Source organism: Schistocerca piceifrons, chromosome 2, assembly GCF_021461385.2.
Source record: "Schistocerca piceifrons isolate TAMUIC-IGC-003096 chromosome 2, iqSchPice1.1, whole genome shotgun sequence".
In the NCBI taxonomy this organism is placed as follows: domain Eukaryota; kingdom Metazoa; phylum Arthropoda; class Insecta; order Orthoptera; family Acrididae; genus Schistocerca; species Schistocerca piceifrons.
The window spans coordinates 708,315,685-708,339,741 of NC_060139.1; the positions used below are offsets into that span (position 1 = coordinate 708,315,685).

The following is a 24,057-nucleotide window of genomic DNA, read 5'->3' on the forward strand; positions in this document are numbered from 1 at the left end:
TTCTGCTCTCTAAGTACTTGAGCCATCGCTCTATGGTTTATAAGCTCAGCTCTTCAACAGGCCTTCAGGGGAGTCGTCATTACCAATTGGAAACAGCATGCTTGCTGTTGCCATTTTCTTAGTACATGCATTCAGACTTTGAATGCTGTTCTTTGAATGAAATCAACGAAGTCGGTGAAGCTTCCCAACAAATGAAAAATGGCTGTGTATTGGGATGTAGCTTATCACCTCAAGTTTGTACATATAGTCGTCGACAAGCCTTTCCTACTTGATACAACCATCTTTGCTATGACTAAGCCATTCTTGCCCAAAAACCTTTTTACCATCAGTGTTAGTCAATAAATGTTTACGCGATGCGGGAAAGCTGAGTAGGATCACTGATCAACCGAAGCTGTGAGCTGGAGCGTCACGTGCGTTCACATGGAGAACACTGCTCTACAAAAGCACGTACCTGTGTTCGAATATCCGTGTCGCATTCAATTTCGTTTCGCCCCACTTCCAACTATAGAATGAGATATTCATGTGACAGAGTCACTTCAAGATAAACTTTTGTAATCATGCATGTATTAGAAACATTTGTTTGAAGAGATTTCTTATTTTACTTTTTAAGGCTTTACAATAGAAACCTTCTCGATATTTGCACAAAATAAATGTCTAATTACATCAGGGAAATACATACTGCATCATGTGACAGGTGTGTAATAATAAATACTCTGTTTATCCAAGAACATGACAACAAATCTCGCTAACTGAGAAAAGTTAGCCGTTTATTGGAATTTTTAGACACCTGACAATAAGACAGTGATCAAACCATTATTGCTTTGAAACTGTGGGAGTGAAATAAGAAGACAAACCAAATTGCTCTGTACAAAACAGGAAGGATGTATTCGTGATTACGGCTATAACACAATGCAAACAAAAAGTGTTATTTTGTTATTAGTTGAAATTCTTTCGTGGTTGCTGCCGTATTAACATGAGCATCAACATTCAAATACTGCTAGTCAAAAATGTGCCTTGCAGTTTCCCTGTATTTGTAAATACTATATATGACGGAGAGGTGGAAGCACTTGGTGCCAGAAATCCATGCGCTCCTCGTCAAGTGAGCTGTCCAACTTGAGATCAGTGCCTATGTCCAGGTGGTACTGGTCTGACTCCGTGTACGGCTTCCACGTCGTTGTAAGCTGCGTTGTCGTAATAGGCGTTGGATCTCTGTAACAGAAGCACAACTTTTGTCACCTAAAAATCTATTAGCTTGAGATTTGTCACACATTGACTGAAGTAGGAGTGTGTGGACTTCCCACTTACTCAAACACTACTAGTATATTTCATAGCGTAATTAACTGTTGTAACTGATTGTGATGATGTATTGATCTTCATGAGCGCCAGTGTGAAGGATAATATTCACACAAATATAGGAACACGTAAGCTATTTTTTTAGAGCTGAAGTCTAAACAGTTAATTACACGTTTTATGTCAATCACAGCAAGAATCCATATAAACAAATACAGGGTAGTGGGTTACATATAACATCATTTGGCTTCACCAGTGCCATTTCATTTCTCTCGTTTGGACGGAGGTGTTTGTGTGTGCCAGATTACCTGCTGTCTAAAGTTAATGAACATGGAATAATTCGGTAACAGAAAGTATGGCATTGAGCATACATACACGGACGACAATCGATGTGAAAGTCGTGATCCAGACTTTTAATAAGAACGCCAGGCATTGGTGTCTGGTGGGAAATGTTGAGGATAAGGCAGATTTTATCACGGAGATACTGTTAGTGATAAATACTGAGAGGAAACGATTTGTATAGTACTAAATGACTCATACCACTACAGAGAGACCATATCGCTGACTTTCACAAAAATAAGTGTGGGATAGGAGCACTCAGCTACATTCCATGAAGAAAACGAAACATTATGCGTTTAGTACAACAGCTACTTGTGACTTAGAAGAGTTTAACAGCACGATAAGTGTTTTCAGTTGTTGACGGTTTCTGACATTCTCTCTGGAGAATACCCATACAGACGTTGTATGTTGTCACCGACAGAGAAATTTTACTACTCGGCAGTGCCATATTGGACAAAGTTCGGAAACTAGTAAGATACATGAAGAACAGCTCCATAATGTAAATACTAGTATTTCACTTTGTAAGCCCTTGAGGTACGTAATAGCTACTTCATTTATACAGTTATCACAATATCTACTTCCACATCTTCTTCAATAGATATACTAGGAATAAGAGATCTCTATTTCATAAATATATGTTCATTCTCGAAAGACATCTACATCTTTGTCCTGTGATTCGTTCCAAAGGTACCATTTATTGCAAATTATATTAAGGTTTATTCGGTTACATTTGAATGTGAATCGTGGGTAGAAAGACGTCTTGATTTCTTTTTATGTGCTATTATTAGTCTAATTTTAATTTTTCGATCTAAGACGTCGATACTTCATGGGCTGAAAGTCAGCTGCTCGAACTCTCTTGGTACCGATATACAACGGATATTTAGGATCTTTCTTCACTGTTCTGCCATCTGAGACTTCTGAGCATATCTGTTATACTCTGCTGCCAGTCGAAAGAAGTCTGTGACCATTCGCGCTTCCCTTCCTCGAATGCACTGGGTCTGCTCTCAGTTTCGTACTCTATGAGTCCGAGAAACATGAGTAAAATTCCAGCACCTACGCCGCAATTATATTTCAAACAATCTTTCATGGAGGCAAACTGCAGTTTCTCAGAAACCTATAAATATGTCGAAGCCTGTGGAAGTTGTTTCTCGAACAATTAAGCCTACTGATTGCTCCACATCGTATCTCGTACTTCCAAAGCGTTTGTAGGAAATAACTGAGTGATAGGGACTCAGTCGTGTATTCAAAGGCTGCTACGTCTGAAGGAATAGGCATTACGTTGACTACAGCTGCTATGAAATACATGAAATGCATTCACGGTTGCGAATAAGGACAGTCTTCAACTTTCTTTTCAAATGACGACTGGAACTCGAACTCAGATATTCCGCTAGTCTCTAGCAATCGCCTCAACCACTTCAGCTATCCGCGCACGCTTCATGGCGAAACCCAAACTTCCATATATCATCGTCCATGTGTCTACAACTTGCACTCGTACGCTCATTATGTATATTCCCGTCCGGGAGGCATTTTAATGGAAATTCGCTTGCCCAGTGTCTGCAGATAAATACAATATTGGTTGCAGTGCATGTACGTCCGAAGGAACAATCGCTGCGGTGACTCCAGCTGTCATCAAGAACATGAGAGGTACTTGCAGTTGCGAATAAGGACAACCTGCAGCTGTGCAATGAAATGACGGCACTGGAAACTTGTGTCGGTCTGGGACACTGGAAATCTGTGACGCTACTAGTTGCCTTAACCACTTCGGCTACACGAGCACGCTTCACAGTCAGACGCAAACATCCATATCTCGTCACCCATGTGTCTACAGTCTACACCCGTGGATTCATTATTCATATTCCCGTACACGAGCGACATTTTAATTCATAGTCGCTCGATCAGTATCAGAAATGAATGCTGGCAATATCTTATTTCTCCGACAATACAAGACAAGCGACTTTCAATTAAAATGTCTCCCCTGCACGGGAATGTACATAATGAATGTATGGAGGAAACTTGTAGACACATGGACGACGACACATGGAAGCCTGGGCCGGGCCGTAAAGTATGCTCCGGCAGCTGAAGTAGAAGGCGACTGCTCGTGACAAGTGGGAAATTCGGGTTCGAGTTCCGGTTGAGCACAAATTTTCAATGCCATCATTCCATTATACAGCTGAAGGCTGTACATATCCGCAACTGCGAATATAGTTCACCCATCACTACTTGTTCACAGTCTTTGAACCTGCGTGGTATTCTGCCTGTATCAAACCAGATATTACTGCAATGTTTTGGGTAAATATTCCTCGCCGTTACACTCACCTACATAATGATTAAGATTACAACTATTCGCTAAATCATGACTGAGTAATATGAATAATAATAACGCTATCACACTTATCTGTTAATCACTGTATCTTACTTCTGTGTTTGTAGAATACGCTTCATCCAGAATAGTCTGTTGTATTTCGAAGGCAGTCTGTGCATAGCGCCAGCAACGTCTGATGCAGTTCTATATTTATTTATGGATGCGCTTGAAAGGGAGACTTTACTGAAGGGAAGCAAGAATAATAGTTGCCTATAATGCATTTGTGACGTTCACGCCATAGCCGTACGCTGCTGGCAATGACGTTTGACAATATGAACTAACGATAACTGGCATCTTTGCATACATCACGTTTTGTTTCGCATTGTAACACACGGTGTGCAAAGCCGCCTTGGTGTTGCAGCCGTCCTCCAGTTTGGTAGTCGATTCAGCCAGTTTCCGGCGCCGGGTGAAAGGGATTCTTTTTGACCTGAAAAGGAAGGGCTAGATTTTCTTTAATTCTTCTAAACGGCTGCTCTTTCATGGAGAGTAAATTCCCCTTTACATCCGTTGAAGAAAGCGCTCTAAGCGTCCTGTTGTACTGCAACATCTCTCAGGGTCGCTGGAAGAAATAGCGGGGGTATGACCACGGACAATTCCTTCTTTTGCTTCTCTTTTCTGATTTTCTGAAAGACTTATACAGGACGATCAGAAACAGTCTGAAAGGATGTAAGCGATGCGGAGTAGGTTATTCTGAGAAATAATTGTTAAGAAAAAAATTCGCTACGTTACGCTGTTTCCGAGTTAATTAGCATTAAAGATAGTCAGTCAGGCCTTCGCGCGCAAATTCAAGCTGCCCGCCAGAATGATTAGAGTCAGTTTTTTTTCATACAGTAGATGATAGCGCGCGAGAATGCTCAGTCTTTTCCTCGGGTTCGATCCTTACCATCGTCCCATGTCCAGATATTGTATCGCTATCTTATTCGGTTTTAGGAAACCAAACGAAAAACAGGTGTTGCGACCCCTCTCTGGCGGTCCCCCTGTACTTGAGCGCGCAACGGCGAGAATGGCTGACTTCAGCGTTAATTAACTCGGAAACAGCGAAGCGTGTAGGACTTTTTTCTTTATAATCATTTCTGGTCACGAAAAGTCGGATGTCGGCCTTCAGGGGTGCTAAGAAATGGGCGGAAATTGTGTCTAGAGTAGTTAGGAGTTCGGAGTCTTGGAGTCATTGATCCTTCGTGATCAACGGAACTAAGTTTCCGGTATGGAAAACCGACAACATATTCGATACCGTCCATTGGGGTCGATTACCGCTTAGGTTTTTTCTGTTGTTCTCTGTGTGTGTTGCGGAGCAATAAGTTAAGATTCAAATGGTTCTGAGCACTATGGGGCTTAATATCTATGGTCATCAGTCCCCTAGAACTTAGAACTACTTAAACCTAACTAACCTAAGAACATCACACAACACCCAGTCATCACGAGGCAGAGAAAACCCCTGACCCCGCCGGGAATCGAACCCGGGAACCCGGGCGTGGGAAGCGAGAACGCTACCGCACGACCACGAGCTGCGGACCAATAAGTTAAGAGTTCAGAGGAAAAATGTAGCCAGTAGTTAGCTGTATAGTACGGGTTTAGCAAACGAGGGTTAATTCTGGTCAATAAATATCACTGTTTTCTGGGCATATCGGAGAGCGGCGTTTTTGAGTAATTTTAATCCCTCTCGATTATGAATGGTGTTCTCGTCTGGTTGTGGGGGTAATTATCAACAGCAACTGCTAATAGGCAGGTGAACGTGTTTCACTGAACTGTTAGCAATGAATCTTCCCAATGCATTGGTCGGATCTAGTAATCTTACGTAAAATTAGTTAAGTAGCAACAGGGCTTTTAATTACTGACAGTGGAGTTCGGAGAAGAATAAACCAGTCGCATAGTCAAAGCGAGGCAAGCGACCGTTCTTTATTTGTATTGGATAGCGTGGTTGTGACGTGACGCACGCCACGGAAGCTTCGAGGACGTACTAAAGGGACGTTCCAGTGGTAAACAATGATATCCCATGGATCCTCCGAGATGTGGAAAGGTGTCAGACATGCTTTTTTAGTAGGTTACAAGAGACTGTATGAATGGAATGAATTATTTTAAAGCACTTACATGAATTATATGTGGAATAATTTTGCGAATTACCGAGAAGGTAATAGCTCTGAGTTCGGTATTTTTCTCTGAAACTTCGCAAAATTACCTGCAGCATGTTCTGCAAAATGGTTGAAAACGAATGTACCCAGGTATCTGATAGCTTTTTATCCAGTGTAATACCAATACAGTCTTCACACAAGTTGTATTTAGTCCTGGAATTTCTTTCTTGAAACAGTGATCGTTTACAACACCGGTCGATCCGTAATAGCATTCATACAAGACTTGGAATTCTTTAGTTTCAGTCTTTTTAAGGAAATGGCGCGTTAAGACCCGATGATACATTTAGAGCTATTAATGATGTTATGTCTTGAAGAGAAAACCTTGACTTAGAAATGGCAGGGGAATAGATTCTTTCTGGTAACATTATGTCACTGACAGTACGATACATAAGTGCAACTTACCCATATTTAGCAAAATTTGTCCACATTCCAACCATTCGATCCCTCGTTTTACCTTCATCAGAATCCCGATCCAAATTTTGTTTGCTTAAGGTCGTGTGGAAAAGATATTTCAGGTCTTCTCCATGCGCAACTCCTAGAAGGAATAAAAAAAGGAAGTTGGATTCTATTAATATACCAATGTGCACTCATAAAGAGGTGTATGTAACCTAAAATATACTTAAGTACTACACAATATTTACACATCAGAAACACAGGATGACTTCGTTCATGTACTGTGACTTCCCATCCAGTTAGTTGATATATTCGTTATATTCTACACCAATGCTTCTATGTGGAAACTTCTCTGGGTATGTAAGAATGTATGTAGTTAGTAACAGTCCATCGCACTGAAATCGCACTTACACTGAATATATTTTGTGCAGAATTTGTCCCACAACTCGTAAGCACTTTTTAAAACTAATATTCATTGAATATCAGTTTAGATTACCTGATCATCTTCCAGCATCACAAAATTATTTACCCTAGCCTGCATAGTAACGTTTCTATTGTGCATCAAATAAATTACTAGTCATTCTGGATCACTGCCTTACTAGTGATCACCACGAAGGTCTTTTCCGAATGCCGCGCTTGACAACCAAAGTGTTCCTGCTGTGAAATGAAATGGCGCTCCAGATAATCACTCCTGGTTGTCAGGCCGTATAGAGGGAGACAGTCAGGTTGGTATACCACCACTGTCTGGGGCATCTCCAGAAAAGTCTTCTTTGGTCATAGGTGCTCAATTCGAAGCAGGACTCGTCACTGAAAACAAGTCTACTACAGACAATGGCATTGCAGGGCGATGGCGTAGTCTGGAGACGCCTCAGATAGCGGTGGGATACCAACCTGACTGTCTGCCTCTAATGGCTCTGAGCACTACGGGACTTAACTTCTAAGCTCATCAGTCCCCTAGAACTTACAACTACTTAAACCTAACTAACCTAAGGACTTCACACACATCCATGCCCGAGGCAGGATTCGAACCTGCGACCGTAGCGGTCCGCTGGCGGTCCCCGCGCAGTGTTGGAGCGTTTATGGAGCTGTCCGATCGCTAGGAGCTTCGTGGTTCACCGACGCAGGACGTCAAAGTTGAGTAGTCGTTTCAACTAACTAATCCACATCCATTCATGTAGTGCGGTTCGTTTCGGTGGTTCGCTGTTGGGAGGTTTTCCTGTGAGCAGCACTGAGTGTTTCTATTGCTGAAATTTAGCCGCCATGCGGTGCAGTTAACTATATTTGTTGACTAAAATTCAAGTGCAACAGCGGAATTTTCTGCCTTGTGGCCGTTGGTATTCCGGTTGCCTGCCCTGGCCACTAACGTAATTTCAGGTAGCGTCCTTTCTGTGTCGCTGTCCAACATAGTGTGCAGTTTTGACAGCTAAATACATATTTCATTGTGGATAGCCATGTTCGTAATTTTTGTGTTTGAGTTCTCATGTACCGACTGGTGGTAAGCAAGTCGTTTTGTCAGTCGGTCCGTGGCTGTCCCGTGGTTGGGTTCCGACGGATCAAGTGTAGTTGGGCTCACCACCTGTCTCACCTAAGTGAACGAGGGCAGACCGACCGCCCTGGACGCTTCTGAGTGCCGTTTTCATTATTGTCCTCCTCAACGGTGTTCGTCTGTTTATAATCTGTGATAGCCAATGATTTAAGAGATTCTTGTTTTTACTGGATTTTATGTATTTTTGAATTTTGGAAAAGAAATTGTGAGCGTTCAGCCACTTAAATCCTTATTCTAAACCTTTGAAAGGTTATGGTAATTTATTTTAAAATCTTGAAAATTGTTGTGGGCCTCCAGCCGTTTGTATTGCATCTTGTTTATGTCTGTCTATTCACCTTTGCCTTGAAGCTCTCAGCAACGCAATTTTAACTGCATGTTTTTACTACTTGAGAATAATTGCCTTTTTGAAACTCGTAGTTCTAAATGTTCGTATGTGCCGTTTTGGTTTAAAGGTGTTATTAAATTACAATAAATTAAACTTTTAATGATCCTAATCACCTGTTCTGCCCAGTGGGTTTAGCGGGCGTATCTACCCTGGGTTTACATTTCAGCAAGAGAATGCTCGCAGCTACATGGCGAAAGTATTTATTTCTTGTCTTCATGGTTGCCAAACCCTACCTTCGGCAGCAAGGTCGCTGCATCTCTACCAAACCGAGAGAGTTTGGAGCATTATGGACAGCGTCTTCCAACCAGTTGGAATTTTGACGATCTAACGCATCATTTGGACAGAACTTGGCATAGTATCCCTCAGGAGGACGTACAACAGCTCTATCAGTCAACGCGAGCCGAATATGGGCTTGATTAAGGGCCATAGGTGGACCAACGCCTTATCGGCTTCCTCAATTTGCCAAGCTCTTTTTCTTGAATAAAGCATCCAATTCTTCTGAAATTGTAATCGTTTGTCTGTAAATGTCTATCACATCTACCGATTTCTGTCCTTCGGAAGATTCCTTCGTTGTGCGTCTCTCTTTTTTTGTATTAGAGTGTAGAAGGATGGAAGCGGATTACTGCTGTGTAAAAAGATTAATTGAGTTTTATTCGAAGCCACAGTACGAATGTTGCCATGCAGTCTATTGTAAATAATTGTCTTATGAAATATAAACAATATTTTCACGAACACCTTTTGAAGGTTTATATATGTGATTTTGTTGTAAGTATTTAAGACTGACTCAAACTAAACTCAGTGATAGCATTTCTACATGCGAGTACATTAACGGACAAACACTTTCTACCTCAACTAAATTCATTAATTTTCCGAAAAAAAGACCTGACATAACCTTGTATTATAGGGAGCCATTCCAAAATATGTTTGACTTTTGCTGTGACGCTAAAATAGTAGCTGTCAAGCGTTTTTCATTTGAATTTGTATTAGTTGATAACGCCTGCTGATTACTGCTTCGATCACAGGATTCCAAGAAAGCTCATTTTTCCTCTTCTTCAGAGGCTTCTTTTTGCACTCCACTTACTCTTTAATGTTATTTGTGTGTAGTTATAATTTACGTTTCGACGTTTCCATATAGAAAATAAGACAAAAATATTTCGTATGTACACTTTGCCTTCGTACCCACTGGAGTTCTGTGTTCTCTGTAATGGTTCAGATATTAACTCTATCCCCCAAACGGTTTTGTTTCCTGTCGCAAAGCCCAACGTGTTACCTGGACACATAAGGAAAGGATTTAGACTTAGTACAAATTTACAAAAAATTAAAAAGCATATCGTATTAGCTACGTATACCACACACTATTAGATTACCAAAACGGTGTCTGGAATGTAGACGGAGGTGAAAAAAAAAAAGATGGGATAGCGATATGCCCATATGTAGATGGCGGAAGTATCGTGAATTTAGTTTCAATTTGCGCCATTGATATAAATCAGTGCCCACTGGTAGCTAATAAATTTAGTTCGTCTGTGTCTTAAATCGTAATGGCTGCAGGATCAAAATGATATCTGGGAAAGGACACTACCTACAAACAATTAATCTGAAGAGAGTCACTGATTCCTTTAGTGCAGACGCACACCAAGCTCCAACTCTTACGGGAATCGGCGAGATGCTGTGAGTAATGAGGCCAAGGAGCACGGGCGCTATCAGTAATGTGCGGTATCAATTGAGAATTTGGGTCTGACGGGAGGTGAACTAGGGTAGTCCATGCGCTTCTGGTGACCACTTTGTCTGGAAGGCGCAGTGCTCAACCCACCTGCCCCAGTGAACCGTGGCCCGTCACAAATATTTAACTTGCCCCATTCAGTGCTCACTGGAAGCTGATGTCTTTCACTCTTTCGTTATATAATCTTCCTTCGCTCTAACACACAACACATAAAAGGAAGTACAGATTCGATATGGCAAACAGGCAAAATCGCCGTGAGCATTGATGAAATCATCCCACAGACGCACCAGAGTGAAGATAACCGTTTGGCAGAACACGGCGTTCAGCTGCGTGACGAAGTCCGTTAAGTGTCTGCAACACGTCCTCGTCCGACAGGAATCGTCAACTCTTCAAGGCCTTTTTAACAACCCGAAGGTATGATAATTGCATTGGAAGGGGTCAGGACTACAGCGTGGGTGCTCCAGTATCCCACTTGAGTTGGCGTAGCTTCTGCGTTGCGACATTTGCAAAATGCGGACGTGCGCTATCATGGAACAGCACCGCTTCTTGAAGTTTTCGACACACGAATTCTTCATTCCCCGATGAGTGTCTACCGGAGTTTGTTTATCGGCAGCCAAGATAAGAATGACAAAATGGTTCAAATGGCTCGACGAACTATGGGACTTAACATCTGAGGTCATCAGTCCCCTAGAATTAGAACTACTTGAACTTATCTAACCTAAGGACATCACTCACATCCATGCCCGATCCAGGATTAGAACCTGCGACCGTAGCGGTCACGCGGTTCCGGACTGAATCGCCTAGAACCGCTCGGCCACAGCGGCTGGCATAAGAATAACAGCACGTTGGTCCAGTTGGGACGCATTTGCTAATAACATGGTCATACTCGTAGTTCGTTTCCGCATTTACCGTAGGCACTCGAAAAGTCAAGAATGTCACTCTAATCCCTTGGTGACAGCAGAGTGGAGCTAAATTGCATATACGCTGCAGCAGCGGCCCAGAGGATCTTGCCTTATACTGTATGAACCATCCTTTCAACATCATCGTAGATATCTACATCTACATTTATACTCCGCAAGCCACCCAACGGTGTGTGGCGGAGGACACTTTACGTGCCACTGTCATTACCTCCCTTTCCTGTTCCAGTCGCGTATAGTTCGCGTATAGTTCCTGCCACCAAGCCTCCGTGCGCGCTCGAATCTCTCTAATTTTACATTCGTGATCACCTCGGGAGGTATAGGTAGGGGGAAGCAATATATTCGATACCTCATCCAGAAACGCACCCTCTCGAAACCTCGACAGCAAGCTACATCGCGATGCAGAGCGCCTCTCTTGCAGAGTGTGCCACTTGAGTTTATTAAACATCTCCGTAACGCTATCACGGTTACCAAATAACCCTGTGACGAAACGCGCCGCTCTTCTTTGGATCTTCTCTATCTCCTCCGTCAACCCGATCTGGTACGGATCCCACACTGATGAGCAATACTCAAGTATAGGTCGAACTAGTGTTTTGTAAGCCACCTCCTTTGTTGATGGACTACATTTTCTAAGGACTCTCCCAATGAATCTCAATCTGGTACCCGCCTTACCAACAATTAATTTTATATGATCATTCCACTTCAAATCGTTCCTCACGCATACTCCCAGATAGTTTACAGAAGTAACTGCTTCCAGTGTTTGTTCCGCTATCATATAATCATACAGTAAAGGATTCTTCTTTCTATGTATTCGCAATACTTTACATTTGTCTATGTTAAGGGTCAGTTGCCCATCCGCTGCATTTAGCTGCAATTTTCTAATGCTGCAACTTATCTGTATACTACAGAATCATCCACGAGAAGCCGCATGGAACTTCAGACACTATCTACTAGGTCATTTATATATATTGTGAAAAGCAATGATCCCATAGCACTCCGCTGTGGCACGCCAGAGGTTACTTTAACGTCTGTAGACGTCTCTCCATTGAGAAGAACATGCTGTGTTCCGTTTGCTAAAAACTCTTCAATCCAGCCACACTTCTGGTCTGATAATCCGTAGGCTCTTACTTTATCAGGCGACAGTGCGGAACTGTATCGAACTTCTTCCGGAAATCAAGGAAAATGGCATCTACCTGGGAGTCTGTATCTAATATTTTCTGGGTCTCATGAACAAATAAAGTGAGTAGTTTCTCACATGATCGCTGTTTCCGGAATCCATGTTAATTCGTACAGAGTAGATTCTGGGTTTCCAGAAATGACATGATACGCGAGCAGAAAACATGTTCTAAAATTTTACAACCGATCGACGTCAGAGATATAGGCCTATAGTTTTGCCGCATTTGCTCGACGACCCTTCTTGAAAACTGGAACTACCTGTGCTCTTTCCCAATCATTTGGAACCTTCCGTTCCTCTAGGGGCTTGCGGTACACGGCTGTTAGAAGGGGGGCAAGTTCTTTCGCGTACTGTGTGTAGAATAGAATTGGTATCCAGTCAGGTCCAGTGGATTTTCCTCTGTTGAGTGATTTCAGTTGCTTTTCTATTCCTTGGACACTTATTTCGATGTCAGCCTTTTTTCGTTCGTGCGAGGATTTAGAGAAGGAACTGCAGTGCGGTCCTCGTCTGTGAAGCAGCTTTGGAAAAAGGTGTTTAATATTTTAACTTTACGCGTGTCATTCTCTGTTTCAATGCCATTATCCCAGAGTGTCTGGGTATACTGTTTCGACCCACTTACTGATTTAACGTAAGACCAGAACTTCCTAGGATTTTCTATGAAGTCGGTACATAGAATTTTACTTTCGAATTCACTGAACGCTTCACGCACAGCCCTCCTTAGGTTAACTTTGACATCGTTTAGCTTCTGTTTGTCTGAGAGGTTTTGGCTGCGTTTAAATTTGTAGTGAAGCTCACTGTGCTTTCGCAGTAGTTTCCTAACTTTGTTGTTGAACCACGGTGAGTTTTTCCCGTCCATCGCACTTTTACTCGGCACGTACCTGTCTAAAAGCATTTTACGATTGCCTTGAACTTTTTCCATAAACACTGAACATTGTCGGAACAGAAATTTTCGTTTTGATCTGTTAGGTAGTTTGAAATCTGCCTACTATTACACTTGCTATACACATAAACTTTCCTCCCTTTTATTATATTCCTATTTACTTCCATATTCAGGGATGTTGCAACGGCCTTATGGTCACTGATTCCCTGTTCTGCGCTTAGTCGGAAAGTTCGGGTCTGTTTGTTATCAGTAAGTCCAAGATGTCATCTCCACGAATCGGTTCTCTGTTTAATTGCTCGAGGTAATTTTCGGATAGTTCACTCAGTATAATGTCACTCGATGCTCTGTCCCTACCACCCGTCCTAAACAACTGAGTATCCCAGTCTATATCTGGTAAATTGAAATCTTCACCTAAGACTATAACATGCCGAGGAAATTTATGTGAAATATATTCCAGATTTTATCTCAGTTGTTCTACCACTAATGCTGCTGAGTCAGGAGGTCGGTAAAGGGAGCCAATTACTAACCTAGCTCGGTTGTTGAGTATAACCTCCACCCATAATATTTCACAGGAACTATCCACTTCTATTTCACTACAGGATAAACTACTACTAACAGCGAGAAACACGCCACCACCGGTTGCATGCAATCTATCCTTTCTAAACACTGTCTGTGCCTTTGTAAAAATTTAGGCAGAATTTACCTCTACCGTCAGCCAGCTTTCCGTACCTATAACGATTTCAGCGTCGGTGCTTTCTATCAACGCTTGAAGTTCCGGTACTTTACCAACGCAGCTTCGACAGTTTACAATTACAATACTGATTGCTGCTTGGTCCCCGCATGTCCTGACTTTGCCCCGCACATTTTAAGGGTGTTGCCGTTTCTGTACTTGCCCGAGGCCATCTAACCTAAAAAACCGCCCAGTCCACTCCACACAACCCTTGCTACCCGTCTAGCCGCCTACTGTGTGGAGTGGACTCCTGACCTACCCAGCGGAATCCGAAACCCCACCACCCTATGGCGCAAGCCGAGGAATCTGCAGCCCACACGGTCGCAGAACCGTCTCAGCCTCTGATTAGACCCTCCACTCGGCTCTGTACCAAAGGTCCGCAGTAAGTCCTGTCGACGATGCTCCAGATAGTGAGCTCTTCTTTCATCCCGCTAGCGAGACTGGCAGTCTTCACGAAATCAGATAGCCGCCGGAAGCCAGAAAGGATTTCCTCCGATCCATAGCGACACGCATCATTGGTGCCGACATGAGCTACCACCTGCAGATGGGTGCACCCTGTACCCTTCAAGGCATCCGGAAGACCCCTTTCCATATCTGGGATGACTCCCCCCGGTATGTACACGGAGTGCACATTGGTTTTCTTCCCCTCCCTTGCAGTAGATAGAAACAACTTGGGGTCTATTTGTATATAATCAATTCACATTAAGCATAGAGCTAGCTTGTCTCAGAAACTATTACTGTCTAAAACTGATACGTTTAACATTGAATCCTTTGCTTATAATTGTTTGTTTACAACGTAAACATCCTGTGGATGTTAGCGTTTAGCTAATTATACAGACGAAATTTTCCTATTTCGTCCATTGTTAACGAATGTGAATCACGTATAAATAATTTGTAATTGGCATTATTTGAAACTTTGTAGCTGATACTACCTGGTTCGTCTGGCACTGCGCTGTTGGGTCCTTTGAATGAGAACCGGTAATATCGAACAGGTTCATGGGATACCGCAGCCATTACCCTAACTACAGTGTCCACTGATTCTTCAAAAAACAGGTCTGATAGTAGCTGAAATTAAAATACACAAATGAGAAAAACACTACACTTATTTCCTTTATCGTTTATATACTGATGTGTGAGACGACTGATAGAGATATCAAGAGTTATGAAGAGAATTTGATGTGCGACAGAAAGTCACGTAAGAGGCATGCGACCGTATTATAAATTAGAATTTTTTTTATTTACCCTTTTTACTCTTGATTTTCCATCTGTCGTGCTCCGACCTTTTTTTTTACTTACTGAGATAATTAGCATTCATAAATGATGTATATATTGTATATATGGCCGTGTAAATCTAATCTAGACTACATTTTTACTATCTTTTTGTTAATATATATGCATTTTGCAGTGTTACATGTTCATCTGCACCTTGTCAACATTTTACCTTCGTTCAAATTTTGGTATACACAAACGCTAATGTAAACGGTTTCTGTGTCTTTAAATTTCGCAACACAGTTACATATGCTGATTTATTTATGCTTCTCCCTACTCACTATAAAAGAAAAAAAACAGTATTTATTTCCGTTACAGTACATGTAAGAAATAAACATTGTGAATGTGCACCTTTGCCTCCTGCTTTTCAAACGCTTAGTTTTATCTATATGTACTCTGTTGTACTAGATTAATACTTGTGAAATGTAATGCATAATGATTTTCAGTTATATGTGTTTATTGTAGTCCTCCTGATTTGGATATTTGTAACGATAGATTTTATGGTTTTTGTTGTATTATTTCCTTTTAATATCCATTTTTACATGTGCATTTGCTCTGTGGAGCTATAACCCACGCCACCAAGTGACTATTGATGTTACCTTCCACGTAACGTCAAGTTAGCTCACTCAGTTTTGTTCTGACATTGGTTACTTGAACATGACGCCATAACGTGTGTATGAAGCCCTCTATCTCGTTTCATTCCTGTTCTTTTAAACTATTGTCAATTTATTAACTGTTAACTAATTTAAATCGGCGTGCTGCATATGACTTTTGTCACCTTATTGCATATATTATGAAGATGAAATTCCTCGCAACGCCTAAAAAAGATGAGTTTCAGAACAGCAAGTGACTAAGTTTTTCTCGTGCTACGATGACAGCAGTGCGTAAACAAAACAAAAACAAAAATTAAAATGTTATGAATACGTTTCGTGGACACAAGACCGAGTAAATTATTATGCGACGTTCTGCAGCTAATGGGCTCGAATGACAGAAATTAAGTTACGCCGGAGACTAATGGCAGTTAATTTTATGGAAATAGTGTAAACGTCGATATAATGTGTAACAAGGCTGGTCCGGGTGACGGATTGAAACAGTAAGAGTTAAGGCGCATATTACATAATTGGATCACATTTTTACTAATACTGGACGCGTTATTATGTGAATAAGTTGTTAAGTCAGAATTAAATAAGTACTTTCAAAACTACTTCGTCTGGCTTCCACAAAAGGGTAAGGTTTACTTTCTCTCACAAACACCCCAAATTAAGTTTACATCAGTTTGTCGTGTGTTTTCAAATAGAATTACTTTTTTTTCATTTGTACTCCAATTAATTTCACTTTCTCTCTTGCGTCAACAACTTTCTCTCAGAATTGCAGCTGCACTCAGTGTCCTAAATTATTTGTTGGACATTTTGAAAATGCTCAGATCTGTGTCTTGCCTCACAGAATCTACCATCTACAGTTCTATTTGGTACCATGAAATCTATCTCCTGGTTCTTGATATATGTCCTGCAGAAAACTTCATTTACCATCTTGTCAGTGCACCCTGTTTTCAACATCCTGCCTCTCAAACGCATCTCTTCTGAAACGCTTGGAGTCTATTTTTTTTCGGTCTTTCCACAGTCCATGATTCACTTCTATACGGTCCTATGATCGAAACATTCGTTTTCAGAAATTTGTTCATCAAATTAATCCCTATATTTGATACAAGAAAAATTACTTTTCCCATTCATGCCCTCTTTGCCTGTGCTAGTATGATTCTTATGATCACGTTATTTCGCTCATTTAGTGGAATTTTCGTTTCAAGGCGGTAGGATTCCATAACTACATCAAACTCTTTGTCCATAGCCTGGATACTACGTTTATCTCTGTTATTTCTGCTGCTCCCTATTACTTTCTCTACCTTTGGTTTACTTTCAGTCCTCATTCTGGGAGCACTGCACTGTTCATTCTTTTCAACAGGTCCTATTTCTTCCCCTGTTTCCACGATAAAAGCAGTGTCATAGCGAATCATATCCTTTCACCCTGAATTTTAACTTCATTTCTCTACTTTCCCTTTCTTTCCGTCATTATTTCACCAACGAATGAAGAAATCTTGTATCGCTACCTCGCCCACTTTTTATTCCTGTACGTTCTTGGTCTTACATTCATATTTTTTGCTCTTGTTTCTTATCATAGTGTATAGTACCAGTCTTCCTCTATGGCTTATATCTACTTTACTGAGAATTTCAAACATTTTGCACCATTTTTCGATAATAACCACTTTTTCTAGGTCGTCAGATCCTGTGAAAATGTCTCATTTTCCTTTAAGTTGCAGGTGCAACGTCAGAACTGCCTCCTTGATTTCTTTACCTTTCCAGTAGCCAAACTGATTGTCATTTACTAGATTCTCAATCTTCTTTTTCATTCTTCCATATATTATTTTTGTAAGAAACTTGGTCGCTAAGCTTACGGTGTCATCGTTCTTAAATATATTTGCCCTTGATGGTTTCAGGATCGTGTGGCTGATGTTCCTCCTAAGGTTTGCTGGTATGTTTCTAGTGTCATAGAATCTAGACACCAAGAGTTGTTTGTTTACGCAAGGTCTGAAGATATATTATCGTCCTTGCTGCCATATGTGATCGTAAATCCTCGAATAGTCTGTTAAACTCTGACTGTAATACTGGATCTTCTACATTTTCTAAACAGACTTCCAGTTCGTTCTTCTATTACGTCATCAGACAGTTCCTCGTTGCCTGCTTAACTCGACTCTTTCTGTATGTCCACTCTTTCACCTGAGTTTAGCAGCAGAATTCATTTTGAACTTGTCATATTGACAGCTTTGCTTTTGATTCCAACGAAAGTTGACGTTTCTCTATGCTAAATCTGTCGTCCCTACGATCATTTTTTTCGATTTCTCAACATTTTTTCTGCAAATATTTTACTTTAGCTTTCCTTTGCTTCAAGTTAATATACTTTCTAACTGGCTTATAACTTTATATTCCTATCTTTCCCTGAATGTTTTTGTATTTCATTCTTTCGTTGATCAACTGAAGTATTTCTTCTATTAGCCAAGATTTATTCGTTACTACCTCCCTTATAACTTCATATGGGCTTTAGAAAGTAAGTTACACGTGTCGTCCCACCCTGAGACATTTCCGCAGCATTGTCAAAAAATCACGTTTTGAGATTCCTGCAGATACAGTGCTGCAGAGGTAAGGATAAAGGTGCATCACAGCGTGGGAGGGAAATAGCGTGACAACTGGTAACTACTTCAGAGTTGTAGCAAGCAGGACAGTACAATTCATGTGGGTATACCATCTGAATCGCACATAGACTCACTCTGAAATTATGGCGATAGGGGGACCAAATGCAATGTTGCGTCTAGTTGTAATGAAATGGTACCAACAAATTGACCGGGAGATGCTAATCGGTAAGTCCAGATATTGCGCCATTTGATTTTCGTATTTTCGGCCATCTGTAAGAACATCTTGGGGGGAGGGATGGGTGGGAATAGGGGGAAGAGATGTTGACGTTCACACGGAGGTTCTCTAATGACTCCGTTACCAACGCGCTGATTTCTGTTGTCAATCAACTCAATAATTGGTAGAGCATTCCGACTGTTGTGTACAGAGACTTGGTGTCTATAATGGAAACGTACTACCATGCCTCTGTGTCACTTTCGATTGTAGGGCAGCATTCAGTAAAAGTTCCTTGGCCTGCCTTAATAATGTGTAACTTACTTTTTGAAGTTCTATAGTGTATTTGTCCGTCCAACTTCTGTATGTGTCCTTTCCATATTGCAGAATGTTTTAGCTGAACTGCAGTATCTAAAACCTCACAGAACTTCAAATAGATGAGTTCTTAGTAATTATATAGCTCACTTCTTTACGCGTTCTCTTAAGCTTCAGCCAACTCTTCATCACTAAATTATGTTGTAAGCCTGTTCCTTTTCCTGTGTTGTCCTTACAATCCAGTATCTGATTTTGGAATTTCTGTCTCACCATGATGTAATCAAGCTGATATCTCCACGTGTTCCAGGTATTTTCCCAGCATACCTCTTCCGCTCTATTTATTTGCTATTACTAACTGCAGAACTCAGTCGTTCCCCTCTCCCATTCTAACAAATGGCTCCTTTACCTTCCATAGCGTTAGTCCCTCAGGATTAGTAGATTTTCTTTTCCATTTACACACTGACTTACCTATTGAGCATCCTCCTTCACTGTCTTTCTCCCCTCATACTCTGCCTGTGATATTGTCATCTATACCTGAACTATTGTTGCTTGAGTTGGTTTGCTATTGATTCTGATAAGTATAATCCTGTCACTAAACCGCTTTCAATGATCTACTCTTTACCTGGCCATCTTATCCATTAGGAATACTATTCCATTTTCCGCTATTGTTAACATTATCCTATATTCATCTGATCTGAAAGTTGCGTCTCTTTTCCGTTCTTTCAATTTCACTTCAATGACGCCTAGACTGAAAATTTTTAGATTTTGTATTTTCTCTACCACATTCAGACTTTAGAAACTCCACGTCCCTCCTTGTAGAATATTAAGATTTCGTTGGCTATTAAATATTTTCCTCGCACTGGAGGCCATGAACCTCTGCCCGTTGCTCCACCCTCTTTGCAAGGCCGTTGGCAGAATGCGGGTATCTCCTTTTACTGAGCACCTTCCGCCGCCATTGCTGATTATTTTGTTTTTAATTAAGCAGTGTCTGGGACTAATACCTGATTCCAGGACGTTTTGATTGGCATTCAAAAACGCTGTACCTAGGCTACTATTTTATATGGCCAAAGGTTAGTAATCCAGAAGCTTAAAATCGGGTGAAAGGCCGGCCATACATCTAGTTTGGCGAATACGTCTCTAACAACGTAGCTCCAACAATCTTCTCTTCGCCTGCTGCACTTTCTAGTTTCAGAAAGCATACTGTTAGTTAACGTTTATGTGTAACTTCATAACTATAGAAGTTCTGTCAATAACAACGGTACATTGCCAGACGAATACTTGGCTAAAATTTCATCCTTGTTCCGATACGGGTAACACGTCGGCACAGACTAATCAGGAATGTTCGTGATATGTGCACGATTTAACGGGTCGGTGCAGTATAATTCTACTTTATATGAATGAGGGGATAATACCAGTATGAGTGATATAGCTCTGAAGCAGGGTGAGGATACTGTAATTGCTGTCTTCTTATGTGGTGTGTGGTCCTTAGCGAATACTGCTTTACATTCAGTGCAGTTATCGAGATTCTAAGGATGATTTTGCCTTTTCTCACTAAGAGCAGTCGTTACTTTATTGGTGTACATGCAAAACGTCTTCCAAGTCAGTTATGACGTTTTTAAAAGGACACTATGACAAATTAATCTTATTATATCAGTTTCTGAATCTCGTCATTGTTATTAATGCTTGCAATATACAAAAGCTTTTCTTTAAATTAACGCATGCCGATTTCTAGGCTCAAGTGTTTCCCATTTCCATCACGAATGCTACAATTTCTTTGACGTCCACTTCTTTAGGAATTTATGTAAACTTACTAACAACAACTTTCAGTAAATATCATGCAACGAAACAAACAATTTAATCAGTAAAGTATTTTCCGTTCTGCATGACTGGTTATGCAATGCTACCATACAGCTGCGTGGAAATATTATTCCTAATGCTATGCCATTAAAGACAGAGCTACTATATATTAAAGATACAGATCAAAACGTACAAATAGTGGCAGTGTGTTTCATCTCACAAAACGAACCAGCATTGTGTAACGCGGCTATAAATTGTACAGCTCCTGGGTAATATTTATCGAATAGAAAAACTTATATAAGACTAGCACATACACGTATTTACAATGTCGGAAAGTAACATAATATATTCAGACAACCATGTGCATTACATTCAAAAAAGAATCCCCAGAAGTTGCTCGTTGCATAGCAAGCGAACCAAACGACAATCGCGTAAGAAAGTAAGCTATTCAGAAAATATTATCGAGAAACAAGCACCGTGAAATAAGTAAATATGAGTAGTAACGACAGAGAAATCCTAAATTATTACTGAGTATATAATACGTTGGCGATTACGAATAGAGAGCCTATCACAAAAGTAGTCAAATTTTAAAATTTTTGTGGTAAGATCTTATGGGACCAAACTGGTTAGGTCATCGGTCCCTAAGCTTACATACTACTTTATTTAACTTAAACTAACTTATGCTACAGAGCACACACACACACACACACACACACACACACACACACACATATACACCAAAGGGAGGAGTCGAACCTCCGACGGGGGGAGCCGCGCGGACCGTGCGGCCAACCCCGCTGATGAACGTAAGTATGTCAGAGGGACAAAACGTTCTTGCTGATCGATATTGTAACTACCAGTTACTGTGTGCTTGCAGCGGTCGTTTGGGAGAACCAAACGGTGCAAAGAGCCTGATGAGGTATCAGCTGATAAGAAGAAGAAGAGACCACTGAAAGGGTGAATGCCACATATACGTCACGGACGACACATTCAAGGCTAACGTGTTCCGGAATGGGCTATGTTAGGATGTTCCCCGGTTGCAGCGATGGATTCACATGAGGCAGCTGACGCTAGCACGACAGTGATAAGCAGACCCATGAGAACGGCAGTGGGTTAAAGCAAAGTGAAACGTACATTTTCATGCTACGGAAGTAACAATCAAAAGGTTTACTGTGGCCGTAATAGGTTAACAATCGATTTCAAAAAATACAGTCACAACTGAACACATAGCGTAGCCAATTATGTCATCTGTCATACCTGAACCTATCAACGGTAAGGTTAAGACGGCCAATCAGGTTAAGGAAGAAAAGTGCGGTATCAAACGTATAACGTGACGTAATTGATATCTAACAAGTGGCGTGTTACGTCAAATGGTCTTATTTTTAAAGGAGTAAGCCAATTACAGACCATCATTGTTGACCTACTTACGTCATAATTATGTAATGTACCTCGACGTGTTCAGAATGCGTGGGAGAATTGAAGCATTGCTATGTCGACTACGTGGACAGCTAAGATCGTCTGTTCAGAAGCGTGATAGCCGGGACTAACCTCATTATGTTGTCAGGGAACATAGTGGATGAAAATTTACTGACGACCTTTAATAAGCTGCTTTCCCTAGTACGATAGGAAAGTCTTGTCCTTACGCAGGCGTAGGACCGGAATTCACTGAAGGGAAAAAGATAACAACGAGATGTTTACATCTGAATTGCATCTGCATTTATGAGAAAGTGTAGGTGGAGTTAGAATTTAGCATGCTGGAAAGCGAAATGTGCTATCTGCTGCGTTTTCGTGGTTATATTTGCTGCAACTGAGTGTTCGACAGGCCACACGAGAACTATCTTCACACCCAACAGGGCAGCCAATATTGCTCGTGAAGTCTCCTCCTCGCCAAGGACGTGCACGTCCTAACTCGAGTGGAGAATCTGGAACCTTACAGATATGCCGATTGTCTTACAGGTGTTTCAATCGAAGACTGACAGATTGCGCTGTGAAAGTCACAGTTTCGACGGTAAATTTCTTACACATGGCGCTATGCAAGGCTGTTTAAGAAAAGTGTCGCACATTCCTACATGAAGGAGTACTGCTGGAAACTAGAAAATGAGTTCCGGTAATATGGCCGGAAGGTAATACTTGTGGAGATATGGAACAAATCTGTCCTCTCATTCGCATCTGTCTATTACTTAGAAGCAGACACTATAGCCAGTACCATATTTGGTTACCACGCATCCTGACACACCCTTCAGACCGTCTCCGCAGTGAACCAAGCACACTTTCCGAAGCACTTGGCTCCATTCGGATTGCATCAGATGCACTGGCACACGCTCCTGTAACGTCCGCACATTTTCGCGTTGGGTGTACATCAATTAATGTATTAAATTTTTTAATGTTCCCCTAGCCAGATATTCAGCGTATTCTGGTTCGGTGAACGGAGAGGTCAGGATATCGGATGTCGACGAGCAATTCAGCGCGCATGGCACGTTGCTACTGTCGCACGTGCCGCAGAAAATGGAGTGGTGTCCCGTCTCCTGTAAACCACAATCGATGTCTTTCGGCAGAGGTATCGCTTTTCAATAACGCATGAAATCGCTCAGAAATCGGTGATACACAGCACCTGTTAATCTGCCTGATAAAGTGTATAGCCCTATTAATCAGTCACCGATGATTCCTGACCGTATCCTGACAGGCGATTTTGATGTCTCGTCTCCATTATTACTCGAGGATTTTCATCTAGCCATACGTGCGTATTGTGGTAATTTATTGTGCTACCTCTTGTGACAGCCTGCTCACTACACATTACTTGACACATGTAAAACGACCCTTTTCTCTACAGGGTTTTGGTTTCCGGAAGTACAATTATAAGAAGTTTTATTCTAGTTTTTACCAATACTGCTGCCTGTAGAAGTATTTAACTCTTTTTTAAGCGCATTGTATACGTCAAAGACAGCCGAATCTATAAAAGTTGTTGAAGAGAAATTCGCCTTCCGGTTCTCGGAAACGAAATTCGTGGAAGGCAGTATTCTTGAGGATGGTATAAAAGCGCATAAAGCAAGTCACAAACTCTCGTTCATTCTATAGATACTTAGTTACTAAAATCGAAAAAATTCGTGGTTTCGAGCTACGCCGAAAGGACATTCTTGTTCCTGCGTTGTTGCTGCTAGTACTGTTTTCTGCTGCGGTAGTGGTGGACGGTAATGAACAACTCAGTATTGTTAAACTTAAGACGTGACACGAATCATTTTCTAAAACAAGAGTCAGCAGAGGCTGGTTTACTCGCTTATTCGAAGCGAGACGTCGAGTAACTTACATCCTCGTTAAGGAAGGAGCTCAGCTGTTTACTATTTTTCATTTCTCTTTATATCAAAATATATTCCTCTACAAGCTACAGTACACATATAACGGAAGGTACTTTGCATAGT

General features: G+C 41.3%; 1 protein-coding gene across 2 annotated transcripts in view; it reads right to left on the reverse strand.

Moving 5' to 3' along the window:
• Positions 1-858: 858 nt before the first annotated feature.
• The window catches only part of LOC124777362 (cholinesterase 1-like), a 128,333-nt gene continuing 105,134 nt past the window's right edge, over positions 859-24,057 (reverse strand). For both annotated transcript variants that reach the window (XM_047252739.1, XM_047252740.1), the window contains exons 9-11: positions 14,798-14,930; positions 6,523-6,655; positions 859-1,209 (exon numbers count right to left, since the gene is read on the reverse strand). In XM_047252739.1, coding sequence (XP_047108695.1) covers positions 1,041-1,209; positions 6,523-6,655; positions 14,798-14,930 — 435 coding nt within the window. In that variant the 3' untranslated portion in view covers positions 859-1,040. The remainder of the gene's footprint in view (positions 1,210-6,522; positions 6,656-14,797; positions 14,931-24,057) is intronic.